Below are 20,440 nucleotides of genomic sequence, written 5' to 3' on the forward strand. Positions count from 1 at the left end.
CTAAGCATACATGTGTTCTAAATGGGGAAAGAGGAGTTTCCATCTTTCAGACATTTCTAGTGATGGCTTCTCTTCCTTGAGAATAAAAATACTGTAGATCAGGCATGTTGAAATTCAGCTTGCCCTGTCCCTTTTTCCTTTGACATCTGCCTATAAAATGTCAGCCAACCTTAATGTAAAAATAAGTATGGCCATCTTTAGACAAGTTTCTGCATTTGGGCTTTTTCATGACCCATTGCTATGTCCTTACATACTTACATTACTTACATGTAAATTTATAGTGTGATAATTGTTTTGTTTTTGTATACCAATTGTACTTTATACTGTAGTAGTCTTGTAATCAGCAGAAAGCCACTTTAATGATAGCATCAGGGAACTTTATAACAAGAAATTATTAATTATATTCATATTATTTGAATGATTCCCTTTTGTAAGCATTTTAATGAATACATATTCCAACCCATGCACAACTTCGATAATGATATACAATTCTGCCTATAAGGCCTCTAAATTATTCATTCTCGATAAATGATAATTAAAAGGATCAGAAAGTTTTTATAGTGTACAATTACAGACAGGCATATGTGGCAGCAATTTTATATTTTTTATTAAAGTGTTCCATTAAGCCATCAGATTTGTAAAGACTCAAGCTTAAAGGGAAACTGTCACATTGAACATTGTTCTTGAGTAGAGTTGAGCAGACACCTGGATGTTCGGGTTCGGCAGGTTCGGCCGAACTTGAAAAAAAAGTTTGGGTTCCGGACCCGAACTTGACCCAAACTTGACCCCGAACCCCATTGAAGTCAATGGGGACCCGAACTTTTGGGCACTAAAATGGCTCTAAAATAGTCTTGCAAAGGGCTAGAGGGCTGCAAAAGGGATCAAAATGTACTTAAGAGCATGGCAACTGTTCTGCAAACACATGTGGATAGGGAAATGACTTAAAATAACATAAAATACAGAAAAATTTAAAATAACAATCTGGATCTAGGAGTAGGAGGTTGAGGAGGCGGTGGATGGGTGGATGTGGCGGTGTAGGTTGACGTGGCGGTGTAGGTGGAAGCGGCGGTGAAGGAAGAATAGGTAGCCAACACTGATTTGTGCTTTTTATTTTTTTAAGTTGGGGTATTCCCCAAAATATTGGGACATATAACAAAATAAAACAAAGAATAAGTGCACTTGAGTACAAGAATGGGTGGTTGAGGCTGGTGTAACGGAACGCCTAGCACCCCGACCGGGTACCTCCGTTGATAGCTGCTCCTAGTGCTTCCAGAGGACTCCAAGCACTCCACTTGACACCGTCAGCACTGCAGACCCCACGAACCGCCGAAGCTTGGTGGAGGTCTCGCCATCTCATACCCACCCTGGACCTACGACAAGGCTCCAGGCTCCAGTGGGTGAACCTCTCCTAAATGCAGAGAGCAGGAACCATGAACAAGCTCTTACAAGAGCTTATACTCAGGGGAGTATTGTGATATAGCAATCCCCAAGAGTGTAGTTATCCCATTCTCCAAACATGAGCCAAAACTTCATGAAGGTATAAAAACAGGAACTCTTTAATGGGTTATTTTTCAGCCTTTTATGCAGGTCTGCTAGCAAGGGACACTCCCCCTGGGGCCCTTGTAAAAGACTGTGACAGTTTATATTTTAGCCAATCACATGCATTTACAGTATTGAAACCCAGCAATTGTACACAAAATCCCTTTCCTTCTGTCTGTAACGCAATCAACAAAATACAATGAGCATTGTCTGAGACGCAATTAACTAACACACTGGCATTGTCTGAGCCGCAATCCACAAAATACAATTACCAAACGTAATGGGCTAACTTAATCACTACCAGACAGAAAACACAAATTTTTCCCAACACACAGAAAACACCTCAAAACCTCACACATCCCCATAATGTATACATCCATGGATAGCTCTGATCTGGGTGAACAACATATCCAAAAATCACCCAGATCCGAGCAGGGGTTCCCGAATTCCATGGAAGTCACATTTGGCTGGCCGCAAGCATCGCTTTCCTGCCCAAAACAGTTCCACAGATTTAAGCTGTGTGGCCGGTGTGTCTTCTCCTTCAAAGTTAGTATGGGCCATAATCCTTGGGCAGGAGGCTGGCAAACAGCCCCCTCCAAAACACCGTGGCGAGGTTGGTTTCGCCACACATCTCCCCCTCCCAGGGAAGACTAACCAGATACCTGACCTCACGCCGGTCAGTACCTGAGTTAGTCTGGCAGTCCACCCACAACCCAATACTGGACATGTTGAATTTTGGGGCCTGACTCTGTTCTGTATGTCCCCAGCTGTTGAGTGGGCATCTGCTACTCCTTGCTTCCTTGTGGTTCTCTAGCTTGGAGCTGTAGGTACTTGGTGGGCAGAGGCCGACTGCGCTCTGCCCAGATGCCAGCTCTTCCGCTGGGGTAGCCAGTGGGGAGTCAGCCTCTGGACAAGAGGATAGGGGAGGGCTGAGGCCGACTGCGCTCTGCCCAGATGCCAGCTCTTCCGCTGGGGTAGCCTCAAAGCTAGTATGGGCCATAATCCTGGGGCAGGAGGCTGGCAAACAGCCCCCTTCAAAACACAGTGGCGAGGTTGGTTTCGCCACAGCTGGTATAAATGTCTATTCTGCACAAGGTACGGACAAGTCCTGTGGAATCCATGCCTGGTTCATTTTAATAAACGTAAGCTTGTCCACATTGGCTGCGGCCTGTGATAATTCTCTCTGCCGTGCTAAATACTCGTTCACACTATACACTGGCTGCAGGGCAGGTCAGCACCTCCAAGGCTGACAAAGATTTTCCACATTTTGGCCATGCTAACCCTGCCTTCTCAGGTGCTGGCGGTGTCCCAGCTGCGTTGGCGACCTCTTCCTCCTCCTCTGCCTTCGCCTTGTGCTTCCACTGTGCCCCCGCTGTCAGGTGGGAATGCCATCAGCAGCGTGCGCTTGTAGTCGCGCATCTTCCAATCAGTAACAGATGTTTTCACTAAATTTAGTTCCCTGTCAGCAATGCAGAGCAGGGGTTCATTCATGGCAAAAGGGGGTTCATGTCACCCAGCAATAGAACAGAGGATTTTGAGAGAACGAGTCCCATGTCATCCAGGCACAGCAAGGGTTCATTCACGGCAAAAGGGGGTTCTTGTCACCCAGCAATAGAACAGAGGATTTTGAGAGATTTAGGCCCCTGTCACCCAGGCACAGCAGGGGTTCATTCACGGCAAAAGGAAGTTCATGTCACCCAGCAATAGAACAGAGGATTTTCAGAGATTTAGGCCGCTGTCACGCAGGCACAGAAGGGGTTCATTCACGGCAAAAGGGGGTTCATGTCACCCAGCAATAGAACAGATGATTTTGAAAGATTTAGGCCCATGTCACCCAGGCACAGCAGGGGTTCATTCACGGCAAAAGGGGGTTCATGTCACCCAGCAATACAACAGAGAGGATTTTGAGAGATTTTGGCCCCAGTCACCCAGGCACAGCAGGGGTTCATTCAAGGCAAAAGGGGGTTCATGTCACCCAGCAATACAACAGAGGATTTTGAGAGATTTAGGCCCCTGTCACCCAGGCACATCAGGGGTTTGTATACACCAAAAATGGTAAAATGTCACCCGACAATTGAAAATAAGATTTCTTTCAATTTAGGGCACTAAAAGGCAGTAAAATGTGCTTAAGAGCATGGCAAACAAATGTGGATAGGGAAATAACTTAAAATGAAATAAAATAACAAAAAATTACAAATTATTAACCTGCAACTCAGAAAAGTAGGTGGATATGGAGTCGGAGGTTGAGGAGGCGGTGAATGTGGTGTTGTAGGTGGAGGCAAAATGTGGTGGGGTAGGTAGCCTCCAAAATATTGGGACAAATAAAAAAAAAAAAAAGAATCATTGCACTTGACTTGAGTACAAGAATGTATGTTTGATGGTGGTATAAATGTCTATTCTGCACAAGGTACAGACAAGTCTTGTAGGATCCAAGCCTGGTTCATTTTAATGAACGTGAGCTTGTCCCCGTTGGCTGTGGACAGGCGGCTGCGTCTGTCTGTAATGACGCCTCCTGCCGTGCTAAATACACGTTCAGAGAGTACACTGGCTGCAGGGCAGGCCAGCACCTCCAAGGCATACAGGGCAAGCTCTGGCCATGTGGACAATTTGGAGACCCAGAAGTTTAATGGGGCAGAACCATCAATCAGTACGTGTAGGCGTGTGCACAGGTACTGTTCCACCATGTTGTTCAAATGCTACCTCCTGCTAACACGCTAAATATCAGCAGTTGGGGCCGGTTGTTGCGGTGAGGTGACAAAGCTTTTCCACATGTCGGCCATGCTAACCCTGCTTTCTGAGGTGCTGGCGCTGACACAGCTGCATTGGTGACCTCTTCCTCCTCCCCTGCCTTTGCCTTGTGCTTCCACTTGTCCCCCAGCATCAGTCGGGAATGCTCTCAGGAGCGCGTCTACCAGCGTGCGCCTGTAGTCGCGCATCTTCCGATCACGCTCCAGTGAGGGAATTAAGGACTGCACATTGTCTTTGTAACGGGGATCCAGCAGGGTGGCCACCCAGTAGTCAGCACATGTTAAAATGTGGGCAACTCCGCTGTCGTTGCGCAGGCACTGCAGCATGTAGTCGCTCATGTGTGCCAGGCTGCCCAGAGGTAAGGACAAGCTGCCCTCTGTGGGAGGCGTATCGTCTGCATCCTCCGTATCCCCCCAGCCATGCACCAGTGATGGGCCCGAGCTGCGTTGGATACCACCCCGCTGTGAACATGCTTCATCCCCATCCTGCTCCTCCTCCTCATCCTCCTCTTCCTCGTCCTCCAGTAGTGGTCCCTGGCTGGCCAAATTTGTACCTGGCCTCTGCTGTAGCAATAATCCTCTTTCTGAACCACTTCTAAAAGACTGGCCTGAAAGTGTTAGAGATGACCCCTCTTCCTCCTCCTTGTCCTGGGCCACATCCTCTTCCATCATCGCCTTAAGTGTTTTCTCAAGGAGACATAGAAGTGGTATTGTAACGCTGATAACGGCGTCATCGCCACTGGCCATGTTGGTGGAGTACTCGAAACAGCGCAACAGGGCACACAGGTCTCGCATGGAGGCCCAGTCATTGGTGGTGAAGTGGTGCTGCTGTTCCGCAGTGCGACTCACCCGTGCGTGCTGCAGCTGAAACTCCACTATGGCCTGCTGCTGCTCGCACAGTCTCTCCAGCATGTGCAAGGTGGAGTTCCACCTGGTGGGCACGTCGCATATGAGGCCTCTGATATACTGCACATCTGGGATAAGACACGCATAAGTGAGTGTCACATTTAGGCCACAAATACCGCTGTCATATAGAGTTAAAAAAAAAAATTTAGTGCAATACCCTACATCAGGGTTTATATTGGCGGTTAAATATTTTTAACATACTTTACCACTTTTTACTTTGCTTTGTGAACGCTAACTATGAGGCAAACATCTAATAAGGGACGCGGTCATGGTTGTGGTGGTGGTGGTGTTGGTGGAGCCTCTGGTGCAGGGAGAGGACGTGGCCGATCTGCCACAGCTACACATCCTACTGAACCTACTACCTCAGGTCCCAGTAGCCGCCAGAAATTATAGCAATATTTGGTCGGGCCTAATGCCGTTCTAAAGATGGTAAGGCCTGAGCAAGTATAGGCGCTAGTCAATTGGGTGGCCGACAGTGGATCTAGCACATTCACATTATCTCCCAACCAGTCTTCTGCAGAAAGCGCACAGGTGGTGCCTGAAACCCATGCCCATCAGTCTGTCACATCACCCCCGTGGATATCGGGGAACCTGTCTGAACCTCAAGTCATGCGGCAGTCTCTTATGCTGTTTAAGGACTCTGCTGGCAGGATTTTCCAAGGGCATCCTCTTAGCCCTTCCCCAGGGGTGGAAGACATAGAATGCACTGACGCACAACCACTTATGTTTCCTGATGAGGACATGGGAATACCACCTCAGCACGTCTCTGATGATGACGAAACACAGGTGCCAACTGCTGTGTCTTTCTGCAGTGTGCAGACCAAAAAGGAGGTCAGGGAGGAAGACTGGGTGGAAGACGATGCAGGGGACAATGAGGTCCTAGACCCCACATGGAATGAAGGTCGTGCCACTGACTTTCAGAGTTCGGAGGAAGAGGCAGTGGTGAGACCGAGCCAACAGCGTAGCAAAAGCGGGAGCAGGGTGCAAAAGCAGAGCAGCCGTCGCCAAAACAGTTCGCCTGCTACTAATCCCAGATGTGCATTATATTAGAGGGTTTTTTCACCCTAACCAAAAAGCCGTATTTCTGGCCTAAATGTGACAGTAACTTATGCACGTCTAATCCTAGATGTGCAGTATATCAGAGGCTTTTTTCACCCCAGTAACCCAAAAGCCGTATTTTTGGCCTAAATGTGACAGTCACATATGCTTGTCTAATCCCAGATGTGCAGTATATTAGAGGTTTTTTTCACCCCAGTAACCAAAAAGCCGTATTTCTGGCCTAAATGTGACAGTCACATATGCTTGTCTAATCCCAGATGTGCAGTATATTAGAGTTTTTTTTCACCCCAGTAACCAAAAATCCGTATTTCTGGCCTAAATGTGACAGTCACATATGCTTGTCTAATCCCAGATGTGCAGTATATCAGAGGCTTTTTTCACCCCAGTAACCAAAACGCCGTATTTCTGGCTTAAATGTGACAGTCACTTTTGCTTGTCTAATCCCAGATGTGTAGTAAATTAGAGGGTTTTTTCACCCTAACCAAAAAGCTGAATTTCTGTCCTAAATGTGACAGTCACTTATGCACGTGTATTCCCAGATGTGCAGTATATTAGAGGGTTTTTTCACCCTAACCAAAAAGCTGTATTTCTGTCCAAAATGTGACAGTCACTTATGCTTGTCTAATCCCAGATGTGCAGTATATTAGAGGGTTTTTTCACCCTAACCAAAAAGCTGTATTTCTGTCCTAAATGTGACAGTCCCTTATGCACGTGTAATCCCAGATGTGCAGTATATCAGAGGCTTTTTTCACCACAGTATGCCAAAGCCGTTTTTCTGTCCTAAATGTGACAGTCACTTATGCACATGTAATCCCAGATGTGCAGTATATGAGAGGCTTCTTTCACCACAGTATGCCAAAGCCGTATTTATGGCCTAAATGTGACAGTCACTTATGCACGTGTAATCCCAGATGTGCAGTATATCAGAGGCTTTTTTCACCCAAGTATGCCAAAGCCGTATTTATGGCCTAAATGTGACACTCACTTATGCACGTGTAATCCCAGATGTGCAGTATATTAGAGGGTTTTTTCACCCTAATCAAAAAGCTGTATTTCTGTCCTAAATGTGACAGTCACTTATGCACGTGTAATCCCAGATGTGCAGTATATTAGAGGGTTTTTTCACCCTAACCAAAAAGCTGTATTTCTGTCCAAAATGTGACAGTCACTTATGCTTGTCTAATCCCAGATGTGCAGTATATTAGAGGGTTTTTTCACCCTAACCAAAAAGCTGTATTTCTGTCCTAAATGTGACAGTCACTTATGCACGTGTAATCCCAGATGTGCAGTATATCAGAGGCTTTTTTCACCACAGTATGCCAAAGCCGTTTTTATGTCCTAAATGTGACAGTCACTTATGCACATGTAATCCCAGATGTGCAGTATATGAGAGGCTTCTTTCACCCCAGTATGCCAAAGCCGTATTTATGGCCTAAATGTGACAGTCACTTATGCACGTGTAATCCCAGATGTGCAGTATATCAGAGGCTTTTTTCACCCCAGTATGCCAAAGCCGTATTTATGGCCTAAATGTGACACTCACTTATGCACGTGTAATCCCAGATGTGCAGTATATTAGAGGGTTTTTTCACCCTAATCAAAAAGCTGTATTTCTGTCCTAAATGTGACAGTCACTTATGCACGTGTAATCCCAGATGTGCAGTATATTAGAGGGTTTTTTCACCCTAACCAAAAAGCTGTATTTCTGTCCTAAATGTGACAGTCACTTATGCTTGTCTAATCCCAGATGTGCAGTATATTAGAGGGTTTTTTCACCCTAACCAAAAAGCTGTATTTCTGTCCTAAATGTGACAGTCACTTATGCTTGTCTAATCCCAGATGTGCAGTATATCAGAGACTTTTTTCACCCCAGTATACCAAAGTTGTATTTCTGGACTTGCAGATAGCCTGTGCTGGTGCACTATCGTTGCATAAAATGGCTGCCGATCATGTATTGATATTGACTAACTGAAAAAAAATAAAAAATTTCAGCAGTAGTTGGCTCAGGGTAGGCTTAAAAAAATGGTGCACTGCACCCACAAAACACTTTTTCTGTAGATCGCTGAGTACATAAACCAGTTCTTGATAAGATTGCTCCCTGATCTCTCCCTCACAGCAGCTGCAGCCTCTCCCTACTAATCCGAGCAGAGTGATGGGCGGCGCTACGTGACTCCAGCTGAAATAGAGGCTGGGTCACATGCTGCAGTTGGCCAATCACAGCCATGCCAATAGTAGGCATGGCTGTGATGGCCTTTTGGGGCAAGTAGTATGAGGCTTGTTGATTGGCTGCTGTGCAGCCTTTCAAAAAGCGCCAAAAGAAAGCACTGAACACCGAACCCGAACTTTTCCGTAAATGTTCAGGTCCGGGTGCCGAAAAACCTAAAGTTCGGTACAAACCCGAACTTTACAGTTCGGGTTCGCTCAACTCTATTCCTGAGTTAAAGACAGCATGTTATAGTAGGTGAAGCTTAGCAGATTGATATATAGTTTTATTGGAAAAGAAACTTGAATATATCAATTTATATTCCTGATCATTCTGGACTGCTATCTCTGTATACACAGTCATGGAGGGACGTCTGTCAATCACTGATAGGACCTCCTCCTTGACTTCAAAGCCCAGAATGAGCAAGAATTTAAATTAATCAGATGCAAATTATACTGAATTTTCCCCCACAAAACTATATATACTAATCTGGTCAGCTCCTCCTGTTCTATAACATGCAGTTTAATTCTCATTTTCATGGTGTCAGGTTCCATGCAAAATTAGATTATGCTATACTCAATGCTGTACAGAATCCTTATCTAGTTGAAAAAACACTTCATCTGAAATGCAATGTGCTGAACATTTACAATTTACATCCACCATCAATTCAGGCAGTGTTCCATTCCTCTTCTTGCCACATCTGAGTTTGGCTCCATGACCTGCCATTATGAGCCCATGAAGAAGAATGTTTCAATTCACAGTGATGAAATATTAATTTCACATCCAGCCCAGGCTAGAAAACCAATTTAGCTAAGCTGGCTACTTTAACAATAGTAATGAAGAACCATCTTTACAGCTTACTAAAAAGCAATATGAAATAAGCATCAGAAGACAGACGTTTATAAAAGTAAAATATTTATTCCACTCAAGCACATGGAAATTATACAAAGCCAACGATTAACCTCATTCATTGTGCTTTGTTTTGAGGTAAAGCAATAATTTTGATGAATCTATAAAAAATTTAATCATGTCACTGATTTGCGTAATTTCTAGGCGTATATGCTAAAAAGGGAAAGCAATATCTATTGTGTAAATTATTGTTTTCCTTTGACTTACGTGAAAGCACATACTTCTAAAAGTAAAAAGTGTGTGTGAGGGGTAGAAGGGGTGGGGTTGGCTAGTGGCAGGGGAAATCCAGCATGGTTGCAGAATTAAGCAGTCCTATTGTACTGTGAATAAATATTAAGTTTAAAGCTTGATAAAGGCCCGATTGTGTTGGGCTGAAACATTACAATTGGGCATGAATAAAGTGGGTCCACCACCCTTACACATTATTTTGGAGTGCTGCTTTATTATATATATATATATATATATATATACACACAATAGAAAAAGTAAGGCAGCACCAACCTATAAACAATATTGCGGGTGCAAGCTCAAAAGGGAAAGCTTACCCAAAAATCCAGTCAGAAAAATAGAGCAGCACTCCAGGATAATGTGGAAAATTGTGGTTTATTCACCCATTGGTGACGCAACGTTTCGGTTCCAATCGCTTGAGAAAGGCATTATGCTGGAGCCGAAACGTTGCATCACCAATGGGTGAATAAACCACCATTTTCCACATTATCCTGGAGTGCTGCTCTATTTTTTGGACTATATATATATATATATATATAAAAAGAAAAAAAGGGGATGGCAGCACCGTCACGATGGAACTTGGAAGAGAAGGGTGCACAGGCCCAAATGTGGATATAAGCCAATCCAACCAATATAAAGAAGGGAAAAAGGGCAGCACTCCACTGGATTAAAATAAAATAAACTTTATTTACCCAAAGGCTGTAGCGACGTTTCGGCTCTTACACAGGAGCCTTCCTCAAGCAGTGTGTACACATCAAAACTCTGAGTATATATAGTGTTACAATCAATCCAAGACAATTACATATTAAGTGGACATAATTAATAAAAAATCAAAATACATGATACATTATAAATATATGAAGCAATGAAATCAAACATACAGAGACATTAAATCGTGATACATACAATTGTGAAATAATATAGTGAATATAAATAGTACAATACATTTGTATTCCATAAATCACATAACGAGTGCCAGCTGTAGATAATTACATAAAGTGCAAAGTGCTTACTGTTACAGGTGATACATATGATGGATGCAGGAGGGTGAGCGGCTGTAGTCCATGTAGACATGTGCGATCCGGCGTACCTGAATCGCCAATGCGCATGCCCCTATGACGCATAAACTGTGCTTCCGTCTGGCATTAGCCTCGTCACGTGACGCGTGCGCTCTTGGGCTGTAACGCTAACGCCGCCATTTTGAATAAGGGCAGAACGCCCACTGAGTTACTCAGTGGGCGTTCTGCCCTTATTCAAAATGGCGGCGTTAGCGTTACAGCCCAAGAGCGCACGCGTCACGTGACGAGGCTAATGCCAGACGGAAGCACAGTTTATGCGTCATAGGGGCATGCGCATTGGCGATTCAGGTACGCCGGATCGCACATGTCTACATGGACTACAGCCGCTCACCCTCCTGCATCCATCATATGTATCACCTGTAACAGTAAGCACTTTGCACTTTATGTAATTATCTACAGCTGGCACTCGTTATGTGATTTATGGAATACAAATGTATTGTACTATTTATATTCACTATATTATTTCACAATTTTATGTATCACGATTTAATGTCTCTGTATGTTTGATTTCATTGCTTCATATATTTATAATGTATCATGTATTTTGATTTTTTATTAATTATGTCCACTTAATATGTAATTGTCTTGGATTGATTGTAACACTATATATACTCAGAGTTTTGATGTGTACACACTGCTTGAGGAAGGCTCCTGTGTAAGAGCCGAAACGTCGCTACAGCCTTTGGGTAAATAAAGTTTATTTTATTTTAATCCAGTGGAGTGCTGCCCTTTTTCCCATATATATATATATATATATATATATATATATATATATATATATATATATCACAGCCTTTAAACCTCGTTCATATATCTCTGGCATACTCAGTCATACTCCAATCAAGCACAGGTCAGAAAATCTTGTGAAAAGGGTCAAATCTAATATTAAAGCCATGTGTCCTCTAACAAGCAAGTGAAAGTTACATTTATTTACAATAAAAATTACAAAAGTAAGCAAAAAGATAAATTTTTAAAGGGCATATTCATGTATACATCAATAGATTATTTTTAAAATATATACAGTAATTTAATCAAACACTTTTCTCACGCATGTCTATAATAAGGTGTTCATTGACTACTATAGGGCCATACTATACCTCAGTATGCTATGTTCCCTATAAACTAGGGACTTTCTTTGCTTTCATGCAAACATTCATGCTTAGACCTTAAATTAAGAGTTCAATCTCAAACTACATTGTAATCTTATTTTAATGCTTCAGTATAACATGCTATAAAACTTTTTATGTAAGCTTGACTACTTCTCATGTAAAGTCATAAGAGATTAATTTGTCCTTCCTTAACCATATTATATTATTAAGTCTATTAGAAAATAATATTTGAATATGAAATGACATGGATATAAAATATAGACATAAGAACATATAGTCTTGTTTAACTGCGCCATTAAACATACCTTGTGAAATTTGTCAAAAACTTCTTATCCAGTATTTTACTCTTTGCATCTCCAGCTCATTGCACATAATATAGCTGTCAACCATGGAAAAAATGTACTGACAGCATAAGTTATTTTGTAAAGCTACAGAGCTCTGAAAACCTTACTTAAACTGTAGCAACTAATAAAGCAATCCTATTACTTAACTTGCACAAAAAAATGAACTGCTTATTGGCAGCTTTATTCATGTACATTTAGGTTTTCTTCCAGTGTTACTAGAGGTAATTTAAGGTCAGTTTTATTGCCTACAAAGATTACAGCAAGCAGTATGTTCCATTCCACTATTAAGCTGCAAAATACATGTACAACAGCAGTATACCTATGAATTATGTAGCCCCTTGTCTTCATAATTGCGCAGAATAAGCATGTATGCCTTCTATTATGAAAGGTAAGTTACATTTGTGTCAGATTATGGCCCTCATGCACAGAACTTGGTCTATGCCCTTATCAGTCTTTATACTACGAGTAGTAAAAGCTTAACTTTATCTAAAATATCTATTAGCTAGAGAAGAACGAATCAATTCAGACGAGATGGAATTCGATCCAAATTTTAAGAAAAATTAGATTTGCAACTAATGAGAATTTCCAAGCGCTTCGTGGTAATGAATCACAATTTTTACTAAAATGGCGGCTACATGTGTGAGAACATGGGGCAAGGAACTCTGGGAAGGCGGGTTGACCCATAATGCCAGTCAATAAGCAGCCAACCAGCCCTGTGATGTCACAGCCCTATAAATACTGCGGCCATTTTAGATTCTGCCATTTTGAAGTGTTCTGAGTACAGGGACAGACGTGAGAAGGTGCTAGGGACAGCAATTGGAAAAAACTCATTGAGAATTTTTTTTTCTTTAAATGATTTATAAGTGCAGGGAAAGGATAGGGAGGAATTATTTCACAGCATCTTAGTGCAGGGAGAAATGTCAGAAAGCGCTGGGAACAGTGCCATAAAAGCGATTTACAAGTGCAGGGAAAGGATAGGGAGGAATCATTTCACAGTATCTTACTGCAGGGAGAGACGTCAGAAGGCGCTAGGGACAATGCTAGAAAAGCAATTTACAAATGCAGCGAAATATTATTTGGGGATCCAAATAGCCATTATACAGCTCTGTCATTCCAGCTATTTGATCTTGGGATGCAAGTGATATGTTGAAAAGCCTTTAGTTGCTTATATCTTTTCAAATAAGAAAAATATATACGCAGTTCACTTCTGAAGTTATGTGTGATAAAAGCGTACAGAAAGAAAAAAATATATGCACTGCACTGGTGCACTTGTTTGTGGCAAAAGTGTTTAGTGGCCTATTTTATTATAGAAAGTAAGAAATATACGCACTTCACTGGTGCAGTTATTTGTGGCAAAAGTGTTTAGTGCCCTATTTGAGTACAGAAAGAAAAATATATACGCACTTTACTGGTGCAGTTATTTGTGGGAAAAAGGTTTAGGGGCCTATTTCAGTACAGAAAAAAATATATATACACACTTCACTGGTGCATTTATTTCTGCTGAGCTTCAAGAGGTAGTCCCCTGAAATGGTTTTCACTTCACAGGTGTGCCCTGTCAGGTTTAATAAGTGGGATTTCTTGCCTTATAAATGGGGTTGGGACTATCAGTTGCGTTGAGGAGAAATCAGGTGGATACACAGCTGATAGTCCTACTGAATAGACTGTTAGATTTTGTATTATGGCAAGAAAAAAGCAGCTAAGTAAAGAAAAACGAGTGGCCATCATTACTTTAAGAAATGAAGGTCAGTCAGTCAGCCGAAAAATTGGGAAAACTTTGAAAGTAAGGGCTATTTGACCATGAAGAAGAGTGATGGGGTCCTGCGCCAGATGACCTGGCCTCCACAGTCACTGGACCTGAACCCAATCGAGATGGTTTGGGGTGAGCTGGACCGCAGAGTGAAGGCAAAAGGGCCAACAAGTGCTAAGCATCTCTGGGAACTCCTTCAAGACTGTTGGAAGACTATTTCAGGGGACTACCTCTTGAAGCTCATCAAGAGAATGCCAAGAGTGTGCAAAGCAGTAATCAAAGCAAAAGGTGGCTACTTTGAAGAACCTAGAATATGACATATTTTCAGTTCTTTCACACTTGTTTGTTATGTATATAATTTCACATGTGTTAATTCATAGTTTTGATGCCTTCATAGTCATAAAAATAAAGAAAACTCTTTTAATGAGAAGGTGTGTCCAAACTTTTGGTCTGTACTGTATGTGTTGAAAGGGTACAGAAAGAAAAATATATATGTACTTCAATGGTGCCCTTCTTTGTTGCAAAAGCATTTAGTGGCCTATTTCATTATAGAAAGAAAAATATATACGCACTTCACTGGTGCAGTTATTTGTGACAAAAGGGTTTAGTGGCCTATTTCAGTACAGAAAGAAAAGTATATACGCACTTCAATTGTGCTTTTCTCTCTGGTATAAGCGTTTACTGGCCTATTTCAGTACAAAAAGATAAATATATTCTCAGTTCACTTCTGCAGTTATATGTGTTGAAAGCGTACAGAAAGAAAAAAATATACGCACTTCACTGGATCACTTCTTTGTGGCAAAAGCATGTAGTGGCCTATTTCATTATACAAAGAAAAAAATATACGCACTTCGCTGGTACAGTTATTTGTGGCAAAAGCAATTAGTGGCCTATTTCAGTACAGAAAGAAAAAAAATATACACGTTCAGTGGTATATTATATTATAGAAAGAAAAAATATACAAGCTTCACTGGTGCACTTATTTGTGGCAAAAGGGTTTAGTGGCCTATTTTAGTACAGAAAGAAAAATATATACGCACTTCACTAGTGCATTTATTTCTGCTAAAAGCGTTTACTGGCCTATTTCTGTACAAAAAGGAAAATATATTCTAAGTTTACTTCTGCAGGTATATGTGTTTAAAGCATTTACTGGCCTATTTCAGTACAGAAAGAAAAATATATTCTCAGTTCACGTCGGCGGTTATATGTCTTGAAAGTGTTTAGTGGCCTATTTCAGTACAAAAAGAAAAATATATTCTCAGTTCACGTCGGCGGCGGTTATATGTGTTGAAAGCATGGCTGGGAGTCAGCAGGGTAACAGCAGTGGGAGGGCGGGAGCCAAACAAGCCCCAGGTAGAGCACCTGCTTTGCAGCAGTCTACCTATCCGGGAAGTAGTGGTGCATGGGTTCACGGAAGCAGCGGCGGTAGCATAAAGGTCAGTTATATGTGTTATTTTCTATTTCAGTACAAAAAGAAAAATATGTTCTTATTTCACATCAGCGGCGGTTATATGTCTTGAAAGCGTTTAGTAGCCTATTTCAGTACAAAAAGAAAAATACATTCTCAGTTCACGTCAGCGGCGGTTATATGTGTTGAAAGCGTTTTGCGGCCTATTTCAGTACAAACAGAAAAATACATTCTCAGTTCACGTCGGCGGCGGTTATATGTATGAAAGCATTTAGCGGCCCATTTCAGTATAAAAATAAAAATACATTTGCAATACACGTCAGCGGTTAATGTGTTGAAAGCAGTTAGTGGCCTATTTCAGTAGAAAAAGAAAAATATATTCTCACTAGTTCACGTCGGCGATTATATGTCTTGAAAGCGTTTAGTGGCCTATTTTAGTACAAAAAGAAAAATATATTCTCAGTTCACATCGGCGCTTATATGTGTTGAAAGCATGGCTGGGAGTCAGCAGGGTGGCAGCAGTGGGAGGTCGGGAGCCAAACATGCCCGGGGTAGACCACCTGCTTCACAGCAGCCTACCTGCCAGGGAAGTAGTGGTGCAGGGGTTCACTGTCTGAAGCAGCGGCGGTAGCAGTCAGTAAGTGCGGACTGTTAGGGGGAAAATCACCTATGGCGGTGTGGCAGTTTTTTGTCAAGCCGCCGGACGAGGTTAACATGGCCATATGTAGAATATGTGGGCAGAAGGTGAAGCGTGGCCAGGGTGCATCAACATATGAAGCGTCACCATATGTGGTATCCTGATGCTGCTGCTGCTACTGCCATCTCCACACTGTCACCTTGCCACTCTGTGGTATCCTGATGCTGCTGCTACTGCCATCTCCACACTATGTCACCTTGCCACTCTGTGGTATCCTGATGCTGCTGCTGCTACTGCCATCTCCACACTATGTGACCTTGCCACTCTGTGGTATCCTCCTGATGCTGCTGCTGCTACTGCCATCTCCACACTCCACACATCTCCACACTATCTGAGCTCAGTATAACATAGTATCAAACACCTGGAATATAGTGAGATGTCACTTAATTCTCAACATACAGTTGTTTTCACAGTTTATTAGCTGCAGCGTGAGATGGGCAGTGTGTGAACCAAGAGTGCTCCCATAGCCTAGATGTGCCTGTGCTTCTTTGTATTCATGAATGGTGAGCTCCCTCATCTACCTGCCACTGATTGACAGTGCTCTCCCTATGCTCAGTAATAGGAAGAAAGCTTTCAATCAGCATCAAGTAGGAGTGGGCACAGCTAAAGAATATGAGTGGTCTTGATTCACAAATCAAACTTTATGAAAATGACTTCACATTAAAAGTGACACAACACTATAATGTTTTTGTCAGACACTACTATAGGGCAGCAGAACATGGTGACAGATTCCCTTTAAGTCTAACATTGTCAACATTTCATGGCTTATCAACTGTCGGAGCTTAACAGAATGGAGAATTTTCATATAATTTTATTTTGACTTTATATTTTTTTAGAAGAAAAAGACACTTTAATGAAGTGAAATTTCTCTATGTGTCAGAAAATAAAATTGATTGGGATCTATGAAGTAAATTCACAATTCCAAAAACAAATTGCACACATACAGGTCTGGGCACCCCTTGGAACCTCAAACAAACAAAGCAAAGCATATTTTATTGCAGACATTACTGGATGTGACAGAGTATACCAACAAAACTTTTTAAAACAATATGCTTGCCATTTGTTACATTATGAGATAGAGAGAATGATTGAAACAAATACTAGTTGACTAGAAGCCAGTAAAATGGAGACTATGTACTGTATAGTTAACTAGTATTCACTTGGTGTCTAAATATCATAACTTTCATATTTTTTTCTTTTTCAGAAATTTTACAGTGGTAAATTCTAAGATAATCGTTGTTACAATCCATCCAGAGCCAAAATATTCAGATTCCTTGGTAGAGATAGAACTTGCTCATCTGAACAATGTAAGTGTACGTATCTTTTATATTTATTTCATTACTAATTTCTATTGAAGATAATATTGAATTTATTCTTGGTTTTATGAACAGACATATTTAAAGGTATACAATGTTTCAAAAAGTCCTCTAATCTATGCTTTTGCTAATAGCTTGCTCTGAATATTTCTGTCACTATCATGTTATTAAAAGAGAACATTTTATACATGTCATGTCCTAGCAAAATAACATTTTAAAATACACGTTTGTGTAAAGTTTTATCCACATTTCTGTCAAAGGCTCCATTACTCCTTTGGAGACTGAGCTACTCTTTTTGTCAAAATTAGGGACACCATGACAGAAACCCAATTGACCCATTATAAGCTATTAGGGTCAGAAGAGTAGCATTGGTGTCTGTTATAGGACAGATCTAGCTCTGTGTTATTTTTATTTTATTGCTGCTGATGGAGCAGAACAAATGGAAACTTTGGTGGAAATGTGAACAGAACCAAAAATAAGCATGTGAAAATCTATTTTAATAACTATATTTTATAATAAGAAATGATTAGGATTAAAATTTACAGGCCAGAACCTTGAGGCAGCAGTACTAGTTTTTTGTGGAAGCAAGTTTTCTTAGATCAGGCCCAATAACTGCTTTGACTTACAGCTGAAGCTACTATTGCTGTTCTGCTCACTTTCTCTTTGGCATAGTGAGACATGTGAGGTATCATTTTGTCATGGAGACCTTTCGTGGATTCAGACCACCACTTACTTCAATATTCAAACTTACTGTATATGCTCATAAAAATAATGTGAACATAGAGGTGGATGTTGTTTGCAAGCCACACAAGGTGCCCATGAGAAAAAATGCCCTTGACATGCATAGGTCTGACACATAGTAAATTCAGATAAGTGGGGTAGTCATGATCTAAAACAGCAATGACAATCATCAAAGGATAGTTGTTTTCTATCCTTGTATGCAACCAAAATAATAAAAGTAATACATGTAATGGATGAGCTTCAGTATCCAGAGAGATTATCAAAGTTAGGGTTTCTTAGGGTACATTCACCACTGTGGTTTCTGGTTTCTGCTGCAGTTGTTCACTTTCAATGTCAAGGACCCACTTGGAGCTTAGCTCTAAATGGAGCTTAACCATGAGCAGACATCTACTGCAGCTTCAAGCTGCATCTACTGTATCTGCACACCATGCCAAAAAGTGACATATCTCTTCTTAGCACACTTGTTTATTTAAACAATTGAAGACAGACACCATGTGGCTACTGTTGGAATTTAGGTGTCGAGCCTGCACCAATATTCAGGAACTGAAAAATGCCTGTTGAGCATGCCCTCTGTGTAAAAAAATGCAAATTAAAAGGGAGTAAACTAATAATTATAAATATAGAAAAAAGCCTTTACATGGATGTCTCTCATGATTTAATTATAACAAAGAAGGGGAATTTTTACTGTAAGAGCAGTGATATAAGGGTTTATGGGTATAAGAGTTCAAGAGGATTCTGGATATATTTCTGGAGTGTAATAATATTACAGGTTATAATTACTAGATTATTGAAAAAGAATTATGAAACCAGAAATTTGAAATAGGGATGAAAATTGGTTTCAACCTCATTGGGGGTTTTGCTTATCTCAGGAAACAAATTGCAGAATAGTAGCCTAAACTGGATGAACTAATTGTATGTCTTTTTCAGCCTTACAAATTATTCCAATATGTCATGTTGTGACTGGTGAATGCAGTAAATAATAACAAACACCAGTTTTAGTGTCAGAGTAATGAAATCTTAGTATCCTGATATCCTCTATCATATGTATTAATGTATTTTTCAAACAATAAGAAAAAAAAAATTATCAAGAAAAAGTTAGCAGGGGCCCTCAGCACTATTTCAGCGCTTGTGTGCTTGCCTAGGCAACCATAAGACTTTCAGCAGAGTTTACTGCAGGGTGAGGGGGTTGGCCTGTTTTAACAACTCATATCTCTGGATTAGGAACAGCTAGAGATATGGTCTTGTTTGACAGTTAACAGTCAAAGCTTTAAAACTAAATCAGAATCACAGCATTATCTCTACTATATCAGGAAATATAACTGTTAAATTAGATCAGGAATGATTGCAGCTGAATGTGAAAGCAGATTTCCCATACTTTCACTCCTGACCTGATTTCTAACAGCTATAACTCCTCATATAATGAAGGTATTGCTGTAATTGTGATGTTGTAAATCTTAGACACTCAGCTTTAGAACACTCAGAATAATGTTTATAGCTGCTCCCTATCCAGAGATATGAGAGGTTAAATCATCTCTCCCCTTAAGCTGTTTGTAACCTCAGCCAGTGTCACGAGGGTGTCAAGAGCCACGCCTGACTCCGTTATACCCGGGGTCAGGAAGTCGCAGTGGGTGGCTGCGCACTCTATGTAGAAAGATTGTGCTGTTTCTTTATGGTAGCTTTCTGGGTTTGCCTTGCAACCCTTTTTGGCTCACTCAGGGATCCGTAGCTCCTTCCCCTCAGCTGTTTCTTGTCCAGCACTCCCAACCTCCTTATATTCCCCTCTCCCACCTTCTCTGCTTGCCAGATATAGAGCTTCCTGCCTGGACTTCTATACTGACCCACTGGAGCTGAGTAACTGTGTTCCCTGGTTGTTGTTCCAGAACGCTACCCTCCGGATCCCTGTTGGGCCTTCATGGTCTGCTGTTGTCGCCCACCTGGGATTATATGTTTGTCTGTATTGTCTGTCCTCTCCTTGGTGTTTTCCTCTTAGTGTCAGTGGTGCAGACTAGTGATCCCACTGCCCCATTCACTACATAGGGCTCATCTTAGGGAAAGCCAGGGTTTAGGCACGTGATCGGCGTATGGGTGAGGAACCCGTCTAGGGACGTCAGGTCAGTCAGGTGCCAGCCACAAGGTGAGTCAGGGGTCACCACCTTTCCCTCTCCCTTGGACAGGGCCTTCCCATATCCCTCGCTTTGCGTGACGCCGGTCATTACAGCCAGCTAGAAAGGGGTTAATTTTTTCCTCATATTCTAGACACTTATAGGGTATACTCTGGGTAGCTCTTTATTCTACAATTTTGATTTCAATTTTATTTTATTTATATTAATTATACTAAGTATCCACCCTTGAAATGTTTTATCATATTGTTCTAAAAAGTAGTAGAAAGTATTTTTTTTCTTCTAATT

At 41.4% G+C, this 20,440-nt stretch overlaps 1 protein-coding gene across 4 annotated transcripts in view; it reads left to right on the plus strand.

Annotated features, from left to right (window-relative positions):
* ADGRB3 (adhesion G protein-coupled receptor B3) overlaps positions 1–20,440 on the plus strand; it is a 1,057,188-nt gene that overhangs the window by 675,489 nt on the left and 361,259 nt on the right. For 3 of the 4 annotated variants that reach the window (XM_040428624.1, XM_040428627.1, XM_040428626.1), the window contains exon 15: positions 17,180–17,282. In XM_040428624.1, the coding sequence (XP_040284558.1) occupies positions 17,180–17,282 (103 nt within the window). Of the gene's footprint in view, positions 1–17,179; positions 17,289–20,440 lie in introns of all 4 variants that reach the window. The other variant, XM_040428625.1, reaches the window with a different exon arrangement.

The sequence above is a fragment of the Bufo bufo genome, chromosome 4 (assembly GCF_905171765.1).
Source record: "Bufo bufo chromosome 4, aBufBuf1.1, whole genome shotgun sequence".
Taxonomy (NCBI): domain Eukaryota; kingdom Metazoa; phylum Chordata; class Amphibia; order Anura; family Bufonidae; genus Bufo; species Bufo bufo.